Source organism: Antedon mediterranea, chromosome 3, assembly GCF_964355755.1.
Source record: "Antedon mediterranea chromosome 3, ecAntMedi1.1, whole genome shotgun sequence".
Lineage (NCBI taxonomy): Eukaryota > Metazoa > Echinodermata > Crinoidea > Comatulida > Antedonidae > Antedon > Antedon mediterranea.
In genome coordinates this window covers 182,878-204,008 of record NC_092672.1, presented here as the reverse complement: position 1 = coordinate 204,008, position 21,131 = coordinate 182,878, and the positions used below count along the sequence as shown (strand labels likewise).

General features: G+C 33.7%; 2 protein-coding genes across 4 annotated transcripts; one reads left to right on the top strand and one right to left on the bottom strand.

The window, feature by feature from the left end:
• Positions 1-3,500: 3,500 nt before the first annotated feature.
• LOC140044384 (E3 ubiquitin-protein ligase MIB1-like) lies at positions 3,501-11,228 on the bottom strand. Of its 2 annotated transcripts, none has more exons than XM_072088866.1 (16): positions 11,209-11,228; positions 9,608-9,796; positions 9,335-9,442; positions 8,913-9,084; positions 8,510-8,616; positions 8,117-8,311; positions 7,448-7,569; positions 7,033-7,159; positions 6,652-6,839; positions 6,329-6,477; positions 5,824-5,986; positions 5,484-5,638; positions 4,855-4,984; positions 4,404-4,616; positions 4,066-4,247; positions 3,501-3,954 (listed from the first exon to the last, which is right to left on the bottom strand). In XM_072088866.1, exons 2-16 carry the CDS (start codon positions 9,711-9,713, stop codon positions 3,921-3,923), a joined length of 2,151 nt encoding a protein of 716 aa, XP_071944967.1. In that variant the 5' UTR covers positions 9,714-9,796; positions 11,209-11,228; the 3' UTR covers positions 3,501-3,920. The 2 variants fall into 2 exon arrangements, with proteins under 2 accessions (XP_071944967.1, XP_071944966.1); XM_072088865.1 differs by lacking the exon at positions 11,209-11,228 and adding an exon at positions 10,805-10,921.
• LOC140044383 (uncharacterized) lies at positions 11,018-21,005 on the top strand. Of its 2 annotated transcripts, XM_072088863.1 has the most exons (21): positions 11,018-11,059; positions 11,697-12,003; positions 12,405-12,576; positions 12,931-13,037; positions 13,610-13,798; positions 14,130-14,293; positions 14,622-14,781; positions 14,946-15,136; positions 15,248-15,404; positions 15,679-15,848; positions 15,954-16,095; positions 16,206-16,351; positions 16,811-16,967; positions 17,057-17,172; positions 17,263-17,411; positions 17,519-17,681; positions 17,883-18,037; positions 18,580-18,706; positions 19,193-19,390; positions 19,671-19,855; positions 20,353-21,005. In XM_072088863.1, the coding sequence occupies exons 2-21, from the start codon at positions 11,796-11,798 to the stop codon at positions 20,381-20,383; spliced, it is 3,087 nt and encodes a 1,028-aa protein (XP_071944964.1). In that variant the 5' UTR covers positions 11,018-11,059; positions 11,697-11,795; the 3' UTR covers positions 20,384-21,005. The 2 variants fall into 2 exon arrangements, with proteins under 2 accessions (XP_071944964.1, XP_071944965.1); XM_072088864.1 differs by lacking the exon at positions 11,018-11,059 and having other exon boundaries at positions 11,584-12,003.
• The last annotated feature ends 126 nt before the right edge of the window (positions 21,006-21,131 follow it).

The window sequence follows — 21,131 nt, the reverse complement described above, 5'->3', positions numbered from 1 at the left end:
TATGATAATGTTATAATTTCAACTATCCAGATGCGACTTCAACATTTTAGGTGGGGTTTTCTACTTTAACAAACTCGACTTCGTATATGCCCATGGCCTAGCCCGGCGGCGGAATTAGTCTAAGCTTCGAAATTGGTCTGGAAATCGGTATCTTTGCAAAATTGTTCTATTTGATCTTATTTCACTCTCCATTAACCCCATACAAAAACCATCAGAGACAAACTATCTGTTTAAAACATGTTTATATTCTGGGACGGTGCGGCCATACAGACCAACTACTATGAAGAATCGGACATTTCGTTACTAATGACTAACAATACCATCTTACACCTGCACAAACTCATTTGCATAACAACGCACGGCTTACCAAACTGTTTAAAATAGCTACAAGGTCTCCAGAAATGACACCTATAGTATTTTGAAACATGATATATGAGAGTCTTCACTACCCCACCATGATTGGGGTTGAGCAAAGACAATTTTGAAAAAAAATATTTATTGGAATATGAAAATATATATAAAGTCTCCAGTTATAAGCTCACCATGGTTGGGGCAGAACTAAGAATGAAAGCTTAGTCCTCGGAATTTATGAAACGAAATATAAAAGTCTTCAGTACCAGCCATACAATGGTGATTGTTTACCAAGTGTGAGACATGCAATGCACGCGGCCGTGACGGTAATTCAACAAAACAAAATTATGAAATACAAACAGAGCTAGCACACAAAAGCCTACTTACTAATTTTAATATTTCTATAATTTAGAAAACAATTAGATTTATCATATCACCTTTGATAATTATAATGTTAAATTATTAGAGAATGTAAATATTTATGTCAACAATAAAAGAATAGATAGAGTTAAATCGACTAAATTCCTTGGAGTACATATTGATGAATTTCTCACATATAAGAATCACATCAATGTTACAGCTAGGAAAATATCTCGATATGTAGGCATACTATTATAAAGTAAGACATTTTTTACCAACCTATGCTCTCTGGACAATATACAAATCACTCATAAGAACCAGTATTAAGTTATTGCAACATAATATGGTGTAGTACATTTCCAAGTTATCTAGATGAGTTATTTAAACTCCAGAAAAGGGCATTACGAGCTATAACATGGTCAAAGTTTAATGATTCAATGACTGAATGTTTCTATAAATTTAAACTTCTTAAAATTGCGGATATCAATAGGTACCAAATTGGGCTTTTCATGTATAATGTTACTACTAATCAGGACGTGCGTTTTTCATCGCTCTTTATTAAAAATGGTTAACTAAAGACAAAATGAGACTCAGAAAACGTAATCGTACTTCTACTAGTTTTACTGTGTCATGTGTGGGACCTAAATTGTGGAATGACTTGAATTACGAACTACAAAGTACCAAATCAATATATATATATTTAAATCATTGTTTAAAGAACATTTATTATCATTTTACAAATAATTTTAAAATAATACTTGTTGCAGGATTTAGCTTTTTTTTTATTATTTATGTTTTAGTTTTTAGGCTAGTTAGGGACGTAGGGGGACACAATTAATCAAGCTCTTTTGAGTTTTTATGTGTTTCTTTTTCACCTTTATTTTATGTTCTCATATATTGTTGTATATTTTCATGATTGATGATGAATAAAGAATATTTGAATTTGAATTTGAAATTTCAACTATCCAGATGCGAATTGTAGGTTGGGTTTAAAAAAAAAATCGACTTCATATATGCTTCAATTTCGAAGATCTGCTTAAAACATATTTATTTATTCTGCCATAAACTTTTATCCACAACTAGTAGGCCTACAATACAATATCTTGCATGAAACGGATATTTAAAAATACACTATAATGTGTAACGGTAGAATTATAATTCTAATGTAAAAGATTAACAAAATAAAAATTGAACAGTTTTGATCGCGAATAACTAACAATACCATCTTTCCCACAGCACATGTGCACACTCATTTGCATAACAAACGCACGGCATACCAAACTACGATGAGATAAAATTAATTCTCTTCTAAACACGTAACGACGAAAAGAATTAATTCCCTTTTTTAACATTAAAATAAATTGAGGGCGCTAAACATAAAATTTAAACCACCAAAGCAGTTTTCGAGAGCCAAAAAAAAAGATGGTAAATGTGCTCTCCCTGTCTCAGCACTAAGGCCCTGCCTCAGCACTAAGGCCCTGCCACAGCCTTTTCGGGTCGTTTCCACCACATCATCAGATGCATTGATGTTGTCGCCTCATGATGTGTGGTGGAAAGGGGGCCGTACTGTGAACCCAAACACAGCGGCTCGCATAGCCTTAACTCTATTCCACCGACCAGCGTGGGAATCGAACCCACGACATACGTGTTGTTAACACGACGCTCAGACGACTGAGCTAACTGATCATTTTGGTTTTAGCAAGGTTAATAGGATATTTATGACGTAATGATCAATTACGTAATACACGTATAAATAGACTATTATCAGCTTTTCAGTCATGTACTTGGTGGCGTAATCGGTGAATGCTCAGTCAATTTTGAGTGCTATCGGCTGGGGTTCAAACCTCGACGGAAATTTTTTTTTTTAATATTGTTTTTTTTTTAATAGAGATATTGACACTGTATTGTCGAACATGCATGGTACCATACCGGTAGGTATTCAAATATGCTTAATACGAAAAGATATTAAAATTCAGTGACTTATTTCTATTTTATAAAACTGTGCTCCAGACTGGCTCCAAGTTGGGTCCACTTGAGCACAGTGTATTAACATACGAAAAGATATTAACATTCCGTGAATTTTTTCTATTTTATACCACTGTGCTCGCCTGGTGCCAAATTGGGTGCACTTGAGTACATTGTATTCACATCACGTTTATGAACATACTGATTGTATTAATCATTCTTAAGTTTAAGCAGGGAGCCACGCCACTTTTATTCGATCTCACAAACTTTATATTTAGCGCCCTAAAAACACTCGCGTTATAGTGTCATTATAAATTGTAAAAATTGACTTGTGTATGGCTCACGCTGTTTATATTTTATGATCTTGTTGTGTTGAATAACCGTTATACCTGCATGAATTGTATGCCTCACTGGCTCGCACTTTGTGATACCAGAGAAGAGCAGTAATGTAAGCCTACATTCAAGTATAAATTTCTGAAAACCTGGTATCTCTATGTTTCAAAAATGTTCAACAATAGAACAGATATACTGTATTAAACTAAATTTAATAGTAGCTGGCGTATACGAAAGTTGAATTGAATTGAATTGAAAGTATTGGTATAATAATTATTTGTTTAAAGCCCAGTAGGTGTATAGGTCATTCATTATACTCCTCGAACGTAACAATGATAAGTTAGTGTTTTATTTATTGGATAATAGTGATTATATTGTACAGTCTAGTGTTATACATATTTAAAATCTCAGTTTAAAATGTATTAAAATAAATAAAATATTGCTAAAGACATAAAATATATATTAAAAAATATTAGTTCGCAACAAACGGGTTCGATTTTGACTCTTATATTTTATATTAATTTTCAAAGTTTTATTTCTACACGTAATAAAATAATCTATAGTCATGTATTATGATGTTATGTGTGTCATGAGTGTGATGAGTGTGATGTGTGTACTATCCAAATTAAAATTCATTAAACATGATCTTACCGCTTAAAATACTTTAAGTTCACTACAAACAATTATGTACACTTTAATAAAGGTAAGTTTGCAGTATCATCTGTTTCGAAAAGGAAATTTCCATAAACCTTTAAACAATATAATATTATGTATATACATTATTATCCTAATTTGCTTTATGTTGCGAAGAGGCTCTGTTAGTAAATTTAACCAAATTTGTACGAGAATGTTCTATTTGGGTGAAGATCTTCTGCTTCAAGATGGAATTCGTAAACTGAAACTGAGCTGTTTTACATAACGAGACATTTTGATGCTTTTTGCTTTCTGAGGAATAAAATAAAAATAAGTTATTTGTATAAAGAAAAACACATAGTTACTAATATTCGGTATTTAAAATATGTAATCTATAGAAACAGACAAATGATAATAACCAACCTGCTGTTTTCATAGGCAACTTTAACTGCTTCCTTGGTTTGGCGGTCAATTATGCAATCCAGTATTGACATATTTTTTTTATTTTTCAGATAAATATCAGCGCCATTTTCAATAAGATATTTACCGATGGCAATAGCCTTTTCCTTGCCAAGAGCATCATCACCACCAGCCGCGTTCAAAAGCTGTAAAATAGTCAATTTAATGAAACGAACTATTTAACAATTAAACATCACGGTGGACAATGTCTAATATTATCAATAAGGCCCTACTTTTTAGTTACTCTCAGTAAATTGTTATATGTCGTAATTCCATTACGTTGTGTATTATGTGACACTTACCAATCCTAATAGGCCTAGGCCTCCTCCCATTAACTGTCTGCCAGAAGCTCTGATATGTAACTCGTGAAGTGCTGTATCTCCTTCTTCGTCCTGTGCGTTCACATTTGCACCATTTTTTACCAGTAATTCGATCATTTTCAGCATCCCTTTTTCAACAGCGAGATGGAGCGGTGTTCGCTTCTTAGCATTTTGTACATCAACATCGGCTTTACCCTTGAAATAAGACAAATATAATAAACAACCATTTGCATCAGAGGAAATCAAGAAAAAGGCTCCGGAACGGAAACGGCACCGTTTTGTTTTGGATCTTTAATTAAAAGGGTCCATGTTTAAATAATAATAACAAAGATTTAACGGTACAGTCTTCCGTGAAACGTAACAATATGAATGAATGCTGTCTATATGTTCTTTTGTGGTTAATCAACTTCGCGTAGGGAAAAGGCAAGCGTACCTGCTGAATCAGAACTTTAACAATGTTAGTGTGGTCATTGATTGCTGCAATGTGAAGGGCAGCGTGTCCCCCGTCGTCCATCTTGTAATTGGCAATGTCAGGACATTTGTCCAAAATACGTCTGACAGCACTGAAATGAAACACATTTAATAATTACACGCAACAAATGGGAATATATTCGTAAACAAAATGCACAGAGTAAACTGATAATTATTTGTAATGATACTATGGATCGCCACACAGTAGTAGCCTACAGCAAGTATGTCGTTTTTAAGGCAGGTCAGAAGATAACCAGGATTAAATAACATTTGGTTTTTGCAATTTTCTATTTTTTATTTGTATACTTATAATTATTTTGATATTTGAATGTTTTTGATATTTCTTATGTGTATTTTAAAATTATTGTTTATATGAATATAAATTGTAATTCAGCCTCGTGCTGCGACCACGATATTTTTGAATAAATGAATGAATAAATAAAACTTGTGATACGGGGGCTTTAGTCGATTAGCTACCGAATAGCTATTTCTTGTTGAAATGAGGACAGCAATTTCACCAAACCTGTAAATGCTCTATATACAAACATCACCAGATTTCGTTATGGCATCATCGTTACCACGATTACTTACTGGACATTATCTTTCAGTGAGGCCCATTGAAGTGCATTAAACCCTCGGTTGTTTTGGATTTTGCAATCAGTGTTTCTGTCATGAACCAATATATTGATCATGTTTTTTTCATCTTTAAGTATAGCGCAGTGGAGTGGTGTGTCACCATCCTTATCCTAAAAAAGGAATAACAAAAACTTATCATTAACAATGTTTAAATTTTTGAATTAGAACTACAGGTATATCCTTGTGTTTAAAAAAAAACACAAGGATATACCTGTAGTTCTAATTCAAGAATTCTACGTACACATCGAGTTCAAATGTACATTAACAAATAATTTGTTAAACTATTTTTTGTTACCTGAGCGTTTCTGTCGCAGTAGAACATATCTCTAAGTAACAATCGTGCGCACTCTGTTTTGCCTTGGAGCGCACACAAGTGGAGTGGTGTTAGACCATTTTTGTCGGCAGCGTCAACGGTGCTACCACTACTTAGTAGTAATTCGGTAGCATTGGCTTCATTTCTACGAGAGAGAAAACGTAAGCATGTATTGTCATTAATAATTATCTTTTCCAAACCATTCAATGGAATCAGTGTTATGGCAAATGTTTTAGTTCTCTAGTCGTGGTTTCAAAGTGGAGATTACCTTAGGCTAATGTACAAGATATTTGTATGATCTAATGTTGCTAAACACTTTTAAAAACACTGTATTTTTACCATCATAAAATGTAAAGTGATGACCTTTACACACTTCAATTCTGAATATTAGATATTGCTATAATATTAATAATATTTGTCTATGGTGTATTTTATAAATATAATATCTATGACATAGGATCCGCGCCAAACATGACAATATACCAACCCAATAATGGAGAAATGAAGAGGTGTGAGCTGATTTTCGTCACGGACATTCAATGTGGCATTAGCCTTAACCAAAGTCCGTATGCAATCCAAGTGTCCTTGATGAGCCGCTACATGTAATGCAGTCATGTCCTTTGTCTTCTTATCAACCTAAAAATAGTTAGACATAATGTAACAGTTAAACTGAATTGTAATACGCGTTTGATGGTAGAAGATTTAACAATTTCCAGACAGAACATTTAGAGTAGGCTAGAGTAGGAAAAGTCACGACGATTGTCGATTGACTTCACAAATTGCCTCCATATAGTGACCAAACAAACTTACCCAAGTTGGATTAGAATCGATGAGGCGTTTAAGAGCATCCGCATCACCATCGGCAGCTGCTTTGATCATGGCTCCGTGTCCGGAGTCTGGGACCCCACCATCGAGTGCGCCTAACAGATCTTGGCCCAAACGTTCAATTAGTGCCATTCCCACTAGAGCCCGTAGAAGATCGCCAGTATCAGGGTCACCTAAGAAACAATGTATGTTATATTATTAGTAGGCCTAACCATGCTTAATAAAGTTCAGAATATACTTAAGGCAATGCAATGGAGTGTGACTTCCACTATCGCTGACTGTAAAACAAGACTTAACCCTGCAACCATTGCCATTCGTTGTCGTTTTACCACAAATCGCACAAGGACATCACAAGCAACGACTTACCATCGTCACCACCAGCATCAGTCGGTTCTAAGCAGATTGGGTTGTAAAACCACGTGCCAACTTCGGTTTTCACTTTGATATCACCGTCTTTAGCAGCAGCTATAACAGTACCGTCTTTCCCTGCAGTCTGTGTCAAATAGTTAAGAAAACATCTTTCGCATAATTATACAATGAATGGGTTCTAATATAAAGCAAGAAAACAAAAATCCCTATTATATAAAAACAGGAAACTATTCCTATCTATTCCAGATTTATCCTAAACGAACAATTGCAAGTTTAGATATGAATAAGAAGCACATTTAAGGTTAAGCTATATTACATCATAAATGATCATTAGCATCTTAAAATCAATGTTTCATAGAAGTTTACTTTTGTTATGTACTTTGAATAAGTTGTTATAGAACAACAAACTAACCGAAATCATAGCGTCTTGCCATCCACACCGATCCTGTTGGAGTCTGCGCAGTGTCTCTAATGGTAAATCCCTCACCGTCACAGAAGCATCCATTGGGAAAAGGACCCGGTAGTACTTCATATCTTTGCAAGATAAGAAACATACACAATATTATATATTAGTTATTTTTAGTTACTGTACTCTATTTGTAATATGTGATAAATAATTTTATTATCATTAGGATTGAAGATGAACAAATAAAGTTTGAAATATCATATATCATAATGCATTGCCTCAGAGTTTATTTTATATCACTACGTCAAAACATATATTATTGGACCCTATAATATAGTCTGGTTTATAAGTAAAGATAAATATAGAGCAAGTACTTATGTAATGTTATTGGCGATTATCCATACTGTAAATGTATAAATTGTAAATGGATAAATTGGAAATAGAATGTTCGAAGAAAATAAATATAGCATAAACAATAATTACTGATGTGTTATTTTTTTAGAGTTTGGAAACAATACAATCAACCAACCACGGCAGCATGATTTACCTTAGCACGAACGAAAGAAATATTCATTACTAAGCATTCAATATGCTTATTCAGGTGGAATAATTTCAGATGGCAATTAACGGTCCATTTTTGTTCATATGGTTGTAAATACATTAAAGTAGAATTACCAAATTTTGGAAGGTGATCTCTGTAGAAGAATCCTCCACTTGCCTCCATGCTGTACTCAACGTCTACTTTTCCTCCAAATCCAACACGGTAGTTATTGGATTTACCGTTTGGCCAGTCCACTTTTGCCCCACTTTTTGGTGAGTTTTCCTTCCAATCCATAATTGATTTTACTTCACCAACTTGACCCGTTCCACCTTACAAATATTATATAGAGTATTGTTTTTTATGATATAGCCTATTAAAATTTGATGCAACATTTGAAAAAGGAAAATTGATATATATATATATTCAGAAATAAAAAAATTCAGAATTTTGTATTAAATGAAAAATAATGAAATTTAAGCAACTGATCGTTTTGTTTTATTATTTAATTATTCGTATGTTATCGTTACCATCTTGATCAGAATATTGCCAATCTGGTCCCCTGACAACTGTTGCTCCTTCGAATATACCCCATGCTTGACATTTAACGGCACCAACACGTTTAGGGACCGCAACACTGTGAACAAACAAAACAATAATTTAAACCAAAATAAAATAAAAGAATGAAAAAGATGAAGAAGATACAATCTTATGATAATTTCATCTGACAGTGACTATGGTGGATCGACTACATTGAGATTTTTCCCTTTTCTACAATAAGGTAGACTCAGTAATTTTAGTGCGGTGTCCTAAATGTATCTGCATGCTTGTCATGTTTTTGTTGTGTGTGTTGCATCTTTACTCTATGGGGCTAACCACACAGTAGTTCTATACTATACTTTGATACAGAGTCGGCATTTGCTATATACATACCAATCAAGATGCGGTGCGTCAAAACGCATGAATGTATGCGATTTATCGTGCTTGTCTGACATGTAGCAAGCACTACACAGGTCATAGTTATGGCAGTCATTACATTTCCATCTCATCCCACGAAGAGGATCACACTGACACCCATCACACTGTACAGTGCTATGTGTGATTCCTGTTTAATACATATTCAGTTAATAGAATTAAACTGATCAAGATGACACAGTTAAATAGCCCTTCACAATAACATATATTACGGAAAAAAAATCACATTTCTAACAATAGAATCATGCTGAATGCAAAATGATTATGTTCTAGTGTTTAATTATTATTCCAGATGGAAAGTACAGTAGTCAGTGTTTCTTGCAATGCCGAGTCTCGTCAATATTATATTTAAATTTATATAATTAAATAACATAACTCACCTGCAGGGGCAGTATCAAACACCAACAAATCAAACTTCTGACCATGTCCCGTACGGTAATTTGCACGCAAACCCTTATCCCAATTTACGAAAGTTGCGTTCGATTTAACTGTCATTAAAAAAGGTATTTATGTAAACTTGACATGTATTGGCAGCGATTTTACTCCACATTATTTATACATTATATCTCAAGCAAAATACATTGTTCAATGCAGTAAAGTATTCTATCTAGGATTGATACAATGTGATATAAAAATAATTAGACCCGACTTACGCTCGTCTGTCTCCTTTGGAAAAACGATAGTACCCACATGACCCTCACCGCCATCTTGCACGCCCCAATTCCAATCAGGGCCCCGTACAACACGAATTCCGCTCATGATTTTAAAAACAACACACAAACACGTCCGACCAAAAATGATCTGATCAGAATGAGACACGCATGAGTGTCTGGCAGTTATTCCTAATAAAAGACATACTTTCAATAATAAATAACACTGTTTAGCTGAATTGTAGAAGTATAAATAACACTATACTGTTTACCTGAATTGATTATAATATACATATTCGTCTATAGGTATAGTTATTTATAACTCATAAACATATAATGGGGAATTCCAGACAACGGCATCCATGTTTATTGATATTCTATTGTGGCGTTTATTCTGAGCAAATAAACCAATCATTTTCGCACCGTTTCCTTGAGTGTATACAATGAATGCAAATAACTCGCGATAATGGTATGATACCATATCGGGGGTCTGTATTGTACAAAGTTCAACTTCTGGTTCAACAATAACTACATTTATAATGAAACTAAAGGCTGAGACACTATATGCTATTGACAATCTAAAACGTTCCGATGATGACTATGTGTTTAAACTGGAGTTTGGACTATAGAATTTTCATAAATCCATCAAAAAAGATTTTAACATGAAATATAACGTATTAAGGAATGGTGGTGGTGTAATGTTAACTCTTTTATTAGCACATACAAGCAGGTTCTGAATAAAGGTTGTTGGAAAAGCAGTTTTTAGCCATAAGAATTCAAATTATTGATAGGAATCCAGTCTATTACTATTTATTTATTTATTTGTTGGCCCATTCACCTTTTGATCGGTGGCACTCACAACATGCGGTGCGGTGAGAGAAAAAAAAAGAAAAACTAAAAGAAAATGAAACTATACAAGCAACAATACCATTCATTGGGAATATTTCAACGAAGACCGTTTTTCCCATGAGAAGCTTAAATAGCTTTTACAGAATTTATCAAATGCGTTGTAAGAATAATCAGAGTGAAGATAGACTCTCCTCCTAAGATAAACCTTAATTAATACATTTATGTTTTCTATCAATTTAGAGTATAAGTCTACTGATCATTCAATTAGGCTAGAGCAACAGGTTCATGTTGATATTGCTGTTGTGTTGTGTACAAAGCTGAATAAAGAAGAAAATAATGATGTTACGTTACCTTGATGTTTGTAAACACTAGCTCCGTAATCGATCTTAATATTCCCAGAAATATTTTTGGATTAACGCACCCCCAAAATAAGAGATGTATTGCGTTGAAAGTGTTGTTCTGCTCATAGCCAATCACAAAGGAGACTTCGTCAGTGAATATAACAAAACATGACGTCATTATTGGGTTATTCCTGGTACATTTTATTTTTCATAACGTAGCGCAATAGCAACACAGGCAACTATCATTGTACAGGCATACATATATGTAAGTTGTGTTGTTTTGCATGTATTATTTTTCATTTACAATAGATAATTTACGGGTTTTGCAGTAATTATTCAGATGCAAATGCGTTAAATCTAAATTTCGCAAAGCATATTAATGCCGTCGAAACCTACTACGTACCTGAAACTCACTTCATAATGATTTACAATATAAAATCAATTAAAAGCATAGGTTCGCCTTATCGTCATTTGAATATATTTAGAGGTTGTATTTAATAAAACCTGCGAATAAAGCCATTAAATAGGCAATCGAACCTTACTATAGGCCAGCCTACGCCGTCTCTTTGTTAAGGTAATCGTATGCAACATTACATGATCTATTTTTAGCATCAAATTGTATAGCAATACGAACATGTAAAAACCCACGATCTGGTTTTGAAATCTGCAGTATTATACTTATTAATTATTGTTCGGTCACAATTCCGGTTAAATAGATACAATATGCTCCTTTGACGTAAAGGGACACAACTTGTCTAGATATGCTATTTATCTAGTTAGGTTAGTTTGCCAATACAATCGCATAGATATTCTTTACAGCGCCCATCCGTTTAATTGTGAATATCAATATGCATGTTGATTTAAAAATATATTACCATATATAATACTAATTTCTGTTCTAGTATATCGGTACATTTAGTGGACTTTACAAACTGACTGGTAATATAAAAACACTGAATACTTGGTAGAATTGATGTAAATGTAAAAAAACTCGAGGCGAAATGAGTTCGGGTACTCGAGTCGTACGCAGTGCTTTTTGGAAGCAAGGTAAACTAGATGGAGGTGAAGGTCACCTAGGAACTATCTTCGAACCAGAAGACAAGCCAACGTTCTCAGAAAAATCCTACGTGGTGTGGGATAACGGAAATGAAACGGTTTGTGAAATCGGAGAGAAAGGAGAGTTACTGGTCTACGATAACGCACCAACAGGTAAGATAGGCCAAATAGTTCCTGGACATTAGTATGATGGGTAATTATGGACAATTCTTTTTATAGAAAAAAAAGTTAAAAAATGAAAACCCTTGTTCAGATTTTAGTATTATTTTTTAAATAAAAATTTGGTGGTCCGTATACACGAGAGCAGTTCTTAAAGAGACCACTAACTTATTTTCCTAAATTAAGATTGTGGAAGATGAATACGAAAACCCCAAACTAAAAATCCAACCATGTTTCATGAGGGTAACTTATCCGATCCAGCAAAGATCAATGGGGCCCTCGACAATACATGTACAGTACAAAAATGCATTTCATAAAAACAATTATAAACTACTATATGAAGATTGCAATAAAATTATTTAATTTGTATAAGGTATCATTATTATTTGTTGTAGGTGCTACTCATGCAAATGTGACTTGTGGTGCCTGCAGTAAGGAAGCTTTTCTTGGTGTAAGATGGAAATGCAACGATTGTTCAAACTATGATCTTTGTAATCTCTGTTACATGAAGCAAGAACATGAAATGGATCATCAATTCCTCAGAATAACTCATGATGGAGGTCAAAGGTTATTTTGATATTAATTACGGTATTAGATAAAAAAGACGAAATCATGTATGCTTTCTTCACAAAAAAGATCAGAAATTGCATTCAACATAAGCGTCTCCATGCTATAAGAAAAGTCAATAGGCGTAAAACCATGGAAGAATAAAATTAGTACTTCCACCACTTTTCTCTGGTAGACTAGGACTAGATCACCAAATTGCGATTCATTATTAGTGATTATTAGTGCGTTAAAATCCACATTCATTATTAGTGATTATTAGTGCGTTAAAATCCACATTCATTATTAGTGATTATTAGTGCGTTAAAATCCACATTCTGGAATGCGGAAAACATTATGCTTTATTTACTTTTTTAGAGTCTTTGTTGGTAAACGACACGGATCAGTGGTGTTGCAGGCTTGGGGCATTTGTGCGGGTGCAGAAGTTACTCGAGGAAAACATTGGAAATGGGGTGATCAGGATGGTAGGTTTACACCTTTTTTGTCTATTCAGCCATGACGTCATATAGCATTACAAGAATCGAATCGAGGATGTCTCGCTTACTATCGCGATTATTGATTGATTATGTTCATACGTTCTTCATTCTTTAAATATTTATAATTCATTCATGATGTATGATACTATGTGCTTACACTGTGCTGCATTATCATTTATGTATTATCTTTCTCGTTGACATTTACTTAGAAATTGTTTAGCTTAATAAATATTGTTGACAAAAGAATATTTGTTTAGGAAGCTGATAAATGCGTATCTAGTTAGTTTACTGCCAACAAAGTTTTATCACCAGATTTATGATGAGGCAACGGCATTAATTACAGACCTTTGAGTTCGTATACTTAGCGAGAATGTGAAAACAAAATAGAGATACGTTGGAGAGGTATTTATAGGCCTATTTATTTGTATACCCACTGGCGTACAAAGAATGCGCAAATATTGCGACTTATTTTATCTGTACATTATTATTGATGGGGTAGATATCGATGAAAAGAAAACTTACATGGCATTGGAACTATATTTGAAATGGTTTTATTTCAGGTGGTGACACTGGTGTTGTAAAATTGATTGCCAATTGGAACAAGACATCTTGGAGAAGCGGTGCCAGAGTTGAATGGAAGAATGGTAGTATTAAAGGCTACCGTGTTGGCTATGATGGTGCTGTTGACCTGAAATTTGTCAAAGAGAGAAAAGGAGATACCTATTACCGAGACCATCTTGCTTATGTCAGTATGTATAACAACACATCTCATATAAAGTACTTTCACAAAACATTGACAATGCCATGCCTATGTGTAAAATAGTTTGGTAATGGCTAATCTAAGATAAACAATATATCGATTGATTTAATCAAACCTGCACAAAGATGTTTGCAGACTACAACAAAAAAACTTTTTTGGAAAACTGAGAATTTAGCTTAAAACCCAAATAGGCCTACTACTGTATAAAAATATAAAATATAATGCGAGTAATGATATTTACTTTCAAGTTATGTTTTCATGTTCCAGCCTTATAATTGAGAACAGAATTAATACTACTCCATTTACTTTCTAAATACTAGAACCACGTGACAACAAAGATGTAAAGGCATCTGAGGCAGCAGCAGCACAGACTAAGTCTGCTGAACTACTTGAGGGGGACCAAGTTATTGTAAAGAAAGTCAGCATAGATCTATTTAGAATGATGCAGTCAGACTATGGAGGATTTTCAGATGACCTAGCAAAGGTAAAGTAGGTACTAGAATAGGTTCTAGCTGCATTTCGACTTAATATTTGTAAATATATAATTATGTTGGCACACATGGCCATACGTATACTACTCGTGAAACGACAACATCAAACTACATAACAAACTTGAGGAAAATCTAAGGTAGAAACATACAATAAACTTAATAATACATACAGTGAGTTCACGCACCTCTAGATGAATATCATAAAACCATAATAATTGAGAAAAAATTTAAGATTGTTAGCAGCAATCTTCCTTATACTGAAAAGAAAATACGTTGAATTAAATCAAATCACTAACAATAGTTCTTAATGATTGCTTGCAGGTTGTTGGTAAAACTGGTACAGTGGAAACGATACTGACACATAAGGGTGAAGTGTACCCGAGAATAAAATTAGACGGTCAAGTTTATACTATCAATCCAAAACTCTTGGAAAAAGTCACTAAAGCAGAGGATGATGATTTCCTAAAGAAAATATCAAATGGTAAAAAGCAACATTAAAAAAACTTGTTTGACTTCTTCCAAAAGTTTCGAATAAGAGTATTATCCGCCCGAGCAACTTCCTAAATTTAAAAGGCCCTCAATTACTTAGTTTAGAAAGAGTTGATTTTAGTGGACGAATTGTAACATTTTTTATTTCATTTATAGAAAGCACCTATCCAAAACCAACGGGACAAGATACACACAGCAAGCCACAACAATCCATGCCACAAAAATCCATGCCCCGATCTAAAACATCTTACAAGGTTGGTGATGAAGTGCGTTTAAAATGGATAAACAAAAGTGAATTTGAAGAACTTCAAGAAGGATTCGGTGGTTTTGTTGACAAAATGCTTGAGGTAAATGTCTAGGCCTAGTTCAAAATGCTCGAGGTAAATGTCTAGGCCTTCAAAATTCATTGCTGTCAATATTTACATGGTAAAATTCAAAGGGCTATTTAATTTCCATAGGTCAGATGTAAAACCGGTACGGTACAAGCAATAAAAGCTGGTAATGTACCAAATGTACTATTCCAGGATTCGACTGTTTGGAACCTCAATCCAGCGTGCCTGGAGCTTGTAAATAAAACAAATAAAACAGATGAAACAGATGATTTTGTTCAGACTAGTGAGTTTGTATTGTCGATTATATATGCGCATTGTTGTTTTATTACTTATGGTTGTGTAAAACCACTAGATACACTTAGGCCTACTAATGTCTACTAATCTACTTAAACAACAAATATATGTCCGTTGATGTCGTCATTCCCAGTATAACAAGACTTTAAGCCTGCATTTGTCTTCATTCTAAAGTATGCAGTTCTATGCATTTCATTAGCATTTTGATTTTGATTATTCCATTAACATTTTCCTTACGTAAACATAACATTATTCTACACCAGCCTATCCGAGTCAATCTCAAAAAGAAAAACCAACTGAACAGTGTAATTCACCGGTAATCAAGACAACTAAATTCGCATCGGGGGATAAAGTTCGTGTGAGAAAGATAGAAGAATACCAAATGCGTGAAATGCAGAAAGATTACACTGAATTTGATGCAGATATGAAGTCGGTAAGTTGATAAGTCGTAAAGAAAGATACATAACATAGTTACAGTGTTTACATTTAATAAGAGAAATGTACCTAAAATTTACAAACTGGGATAATTCAATTCAAGGTGTGTGGTAAAACAGGGACTGTTCTAGGCGTCGACGACGATACGAAAGCTGTAACTGTGTCACTTGGAGGGAGGTCATTCAAGTTTAACCCAGCTTGCATTAATCTAATTGAACAAGGTCCACGATCAAAAAAACTTTATGGTAAGCATTTCATTTCCTCACAAAATAAAAAATAACAATTGATTTTCTTTATAACTACGTACTGTACTTCGCCAAAGTTTTAAAGATAATGCTATAACTTATAACCACAGGCTCCTTATCTTCAACAACGGATACAAAGACGGACGATGGACCGATACGAAGAGGAGACGTTGTCCGAGTTAAATCAAGTTTAAGTATGGACTCATTGATGAAACTTCAATCAGGTCATGGAGGATTCGTCCTTGAATTGACACAGGTAAACAAATTAAAGTAGCTATTGATTTGTATTTTATAGGACTAGTGCTGTTCCGCCGTACCAATATAAATCCAAAGGCAAATTACTGAACAAATGACAATGCTGTGGGTATCAGTGGCTGGATCTCAATGGAGATACAAAATAAAAGCGAAAAGATAAATCAAAACGAGAAGTAAAACAGCCAGAAAAGTTAGCAGAGCTTTCGGGCAACACTAGCCCTTTATATATATATATATGTATATATAAATAATATGAATCATTTATGGAAGTTACTTTGTAATTTGTTACAATTTAAAGACTGAATTTCAATTCATATAGTTTTTTTCGTTACAGTTGTAATGTAACTTTTGTGGGTGATGGTATAGTGCACAAAACATAGGCCTAATGAACTTACTTTAAGGAAATTGACAGGAGCAAATTATATGTTATTTAAAACGACTTATCACTTGTTATCGTCAGACTATTGGGGAAACTGGAAATGTAATGGAAGTTGACAGTGATGGGGATGTGCATGTTAGCTTTTCAACAGGCCGTAATTTCTACTTTAACCCTGCTTGTCTGGAGCTGGTCTCACGTGGAGATGGTACATCATCTTATACAGGTCGTAGCAGTCTAGGTGAGTCCTAACCCTAACCATCTAACAATTTGTTTATAGCATGTTACTAATAAAACTATTCATAAACCAATATTTCTTTTCGTGAATAGAGGGAGAACTTCTTCGGTTGTTAATCGGCCAGTCAACAGTATCACTGATTGTTGCTGCCGCTGCAAACGGCGACCTTTCTACAGTTGACCAATGCATCAGACGCAATCCTTCTTCGGTAATCTTTCACTTTTTGTATCAATATATACTTTGCAATTTGGAAATTACGAGACGATGTAAAATTAATACAATATTGCATGTTATATAGGTGGATACAATGCATCAGAACGTCACAGCATTGATGGCAGCAGCTGGTAAAGGTCACAAAAATATTGCCGACCGTCTTCTGCAAGGAGGGGCAAACATCGAAAAAACAGACAAAGATAGATGGACTGCTATTTTCTTTGCTGTCAATGAGTGAGTTATTCTTTTCATTATGTGAACGATTTTTAAAATATATCGTGGGTTTGTGTATTATATAACGTTTTCTATATTTTATATTGACTTAAGACTTTAAATTGCAGGAATCATCCTCATATCGTCGAGTTTCTCCTTTCTAAAAGTTGTAATGCAAATGTTCGCAGTAATAATGGAAGCACGTGTCTGCATTTAGCATCAAGAAAAGGTTTCGACAAATGCGTTACAGTTCTGATGGCAACGCGTTTCAATTGTGATCCCAACATAAAGGTAACGGGAAAAAAATTTCATTTCATTTACATTCTTACAATTGTTTTGGTTTGGTAAATATATGTGTATCTTTAAGTACCAAAATACAACAGTTTTTAATTGTTACACGGACGTCTTTTTTCTTTACTACTGTACCAAAAAATGTTCTTATCTATTTGATGAATTAACTTTTCCATGTTCTTAATTAATTTTGTTTAATAGGATAATGATGGAGACACAGCACTCCATGATGCTGTATCTCAAAAACATAGTAATGTTACCGCAATACTAGTTAACAATCCTCGTATTGATTTGCTTATTTGTAACAACAAAGGTATACTAGTCATCCACTCGGCAGCAGCACACGGAGATGTCATGTAAGTTCACAATGATGTTCAAACTAATACTAGTTACCATCCACTCCACTGCTTCAACATTCCATTCTTTAAATGTTACGATATAGTTCAAAGAGGTCTGAAATGTGCCAATGGCCGATGCTCAACTGGCACACAGTCGGCGGGAAATTCACCTCGACGGAACTACGTTTTGTGACGATGGCGTATCAAATTTTGTTTTCGCTTCGATGCATTGAGATGCAATTTTGATTGTATACATAAGGCATAAATACACCCTATACAGATAAGGCATAACTACGAAATAATACACATATACACTGTGATGTCACTCACAGCTATTATTATATAAATACTATACTTAAATATATTCTTATAAACATATTCTTAAAAGTTAGTACATACTATATCCTGCTTTAGTAAAACTCCATATTATAGTGAAACATTTTAGGGAACAAATACAAACATTTTATGTAGAATAGAGCGCAAAGCACAAGACATTAAGTACTTGTACTAATTGAATCATAGGCACAAGACATTAAGTACTTGTACTAATTGAATCATAGGTCAATTAAGAAAATAGTTGAGAAAAAGCCAGGACTTACAAATACAAAGGCAACTGATGGACTGACACCATTGCACGTTGCTGCGAGGTACGATAGTCATGCTGTTGTTAAATATTTCATCTCTCTGGTAAGACAGCGATCTTTCAAGACAATATTATTACTTTAGTAATATGTATCATTAGCTATATCAACCCTAATTATTTTACTACAACAACCCAAGAACAACGTTGTAGTCTACATTTAAATAATTTCGATAATGTTTAATATGTACTGTTATGGCCAAGGATTAGCAATAGTGAATTTAGATTAATCACTCTCCTATCAGATAGGTGGTAATGACACATGTGCGCTTGTTGTTGTGGACCAGTTGACCGGGGTCACTACCCACTACACATCATCTCGAATGATTAACTGGGTTAACTGTATACTGGACTAACGGTTTTTCTTATCCGAGAAAATTTGTTTCACCACAAGTAGGAGCGAGTAGAGCTCGAACCCATCCTGATATTGCTCTTTTATATGTATGGTAAACGAGGCCTCTGCCTTGCCTTAACCGCTCGGCCCTTTGACTCGATACCATTTTTTAAAACTTCATTTTCAATCTGACCAATAGCCAATGTGTAATAAAAACATTCAGGATAAGAGTGGTTCAACACCATTGCACCATGCAGTAACCAAAGGAAACAACACAGTGATCGAAGTTCTAGTTAAAGGAGGTGCAAACATGAACATTCGAGACAATGACGGTGATACATGTCTACATATTGCTTTGATGATAAGTAGGGTATCACTACCACCTGAATTGCAACTAGTAAGTTTACTGTATGTTAGTATGTGTAAAACTTACGGATTTAGGACTGATGTCCTCTTCAATCTCAATCATACCTACAGTAAAATAAATACTGTACAAACATTTTATTAGTAAATACTTGATGGTAAAGTTACCTCATTGGTTCAGTCAAGAAACTGTTAATGTAACTTTACCATCCAAGTATTTAATTCCTTTATAGGAAATAGATGTCTAAATTCACCAAGTTCAAATTTAAATCATCTTGTTGTATTAGTATATTAACATTAACTTGATTTCACAGCTTGGATTATTAGCAGGTGCTAATGTAGGAGTCGGTGACGATAGTAAAGGCTTTGCTATTGCATCTTTTCTTGTGTTAAACGGTGCAGATTTATCTATCAAGAACAACAGAGGAAAACGACCAATAGACCTTGTTGATAACATGTTAAAGCGTAACAAACTGATTGCAATTCAGCAGAAAAGAAAGTAAGTATCACGCTCAATAACATTGCATTTCTTTTTTCATTTTAGTGAGCCAATTGACAGTGATTCATTTCCCTTTTTGGTTATCCAGTCATTTGTTTTGTTTTGTTATTTCTTTGTTCTTTCATGACGAAATAAATGAAATGAAAACATTGTATTCTGACCGACTGATTGAATCTTGGTGTTTTATAACAAAGTTTCAGCTTTTTTTAAAATTTCGTACTTGAATGCATGTTTCTTTAATTTCAAACTTATATATTACAATACAAAATAGATTTAGGACAATCTTTTAATCCTTTAATGTGTTTCCATTGGCCATATCATTCATTCATTATAATTTATATACACTGGTATATTTATATTTGATTTGTTTTAAAATGAACAATGTATTGAGAATCGATATGTTATGGATGTATATAGCAAGTTTTATGCGTTTATAATTATCGAACATCTGCAAAGTGTAAACTTCATAATGTGTTTAACTTCTTTTTTATCAACAGGCTTCGTGATGGCGGCCTGAATGTGTTTTAAGTAGTTTTTGACACATGATACCAATACACAGAAAATGCAGTGTGTTTCCCTATAGTTTGTTGTTCTTCACAAATAACAGTCTGAATATTAAGAGTTGTTTTTACTTACAAGTCCATTACATTATTTATTGTGATGGTAGTAGTATACAGTAGTACAGTACAAACAAGTCCATTACATTATTTATTCAATAATGGAACAATGTAGCAAAACTTGTTTACATTAATGGTTAATAAGGAAATAAACAGAACATTAACTAATTGAAAATATATAAATCAATAGGCAACATGAAACATATATATGTATATACACATAAATCATCCGGATGGAGATTAAACTAATGAAAGATATCAGATAATAATAGTAAATACTATTCATACTATACATTGTAGTAAGTAAGTGTACTATAATAGTAAATACTATTCATACTATACATTGTAGTAAGTAAGTGTACTATAATAATAGTAAATACTATTCATACTATACATTGTAGTAAGTAAGTGTACTATAATAATAGTAAATACTATTCATACTATACATTGTAGTAAGTAAGTGTACTATAATAGTAAATACTATTCATACTATACATTGTAGTAAGTAAGTGTACTATAATAGTAAATACTATTCATACTATACATTGTAGTAAGTAAGTGTACTATAATAGTAAATACTATTCAAATACTATACATTGTAGTAAGTAAGTGTACTATAATAGTAAATACTATTCATACTATACATTGTAGTAAGTAAG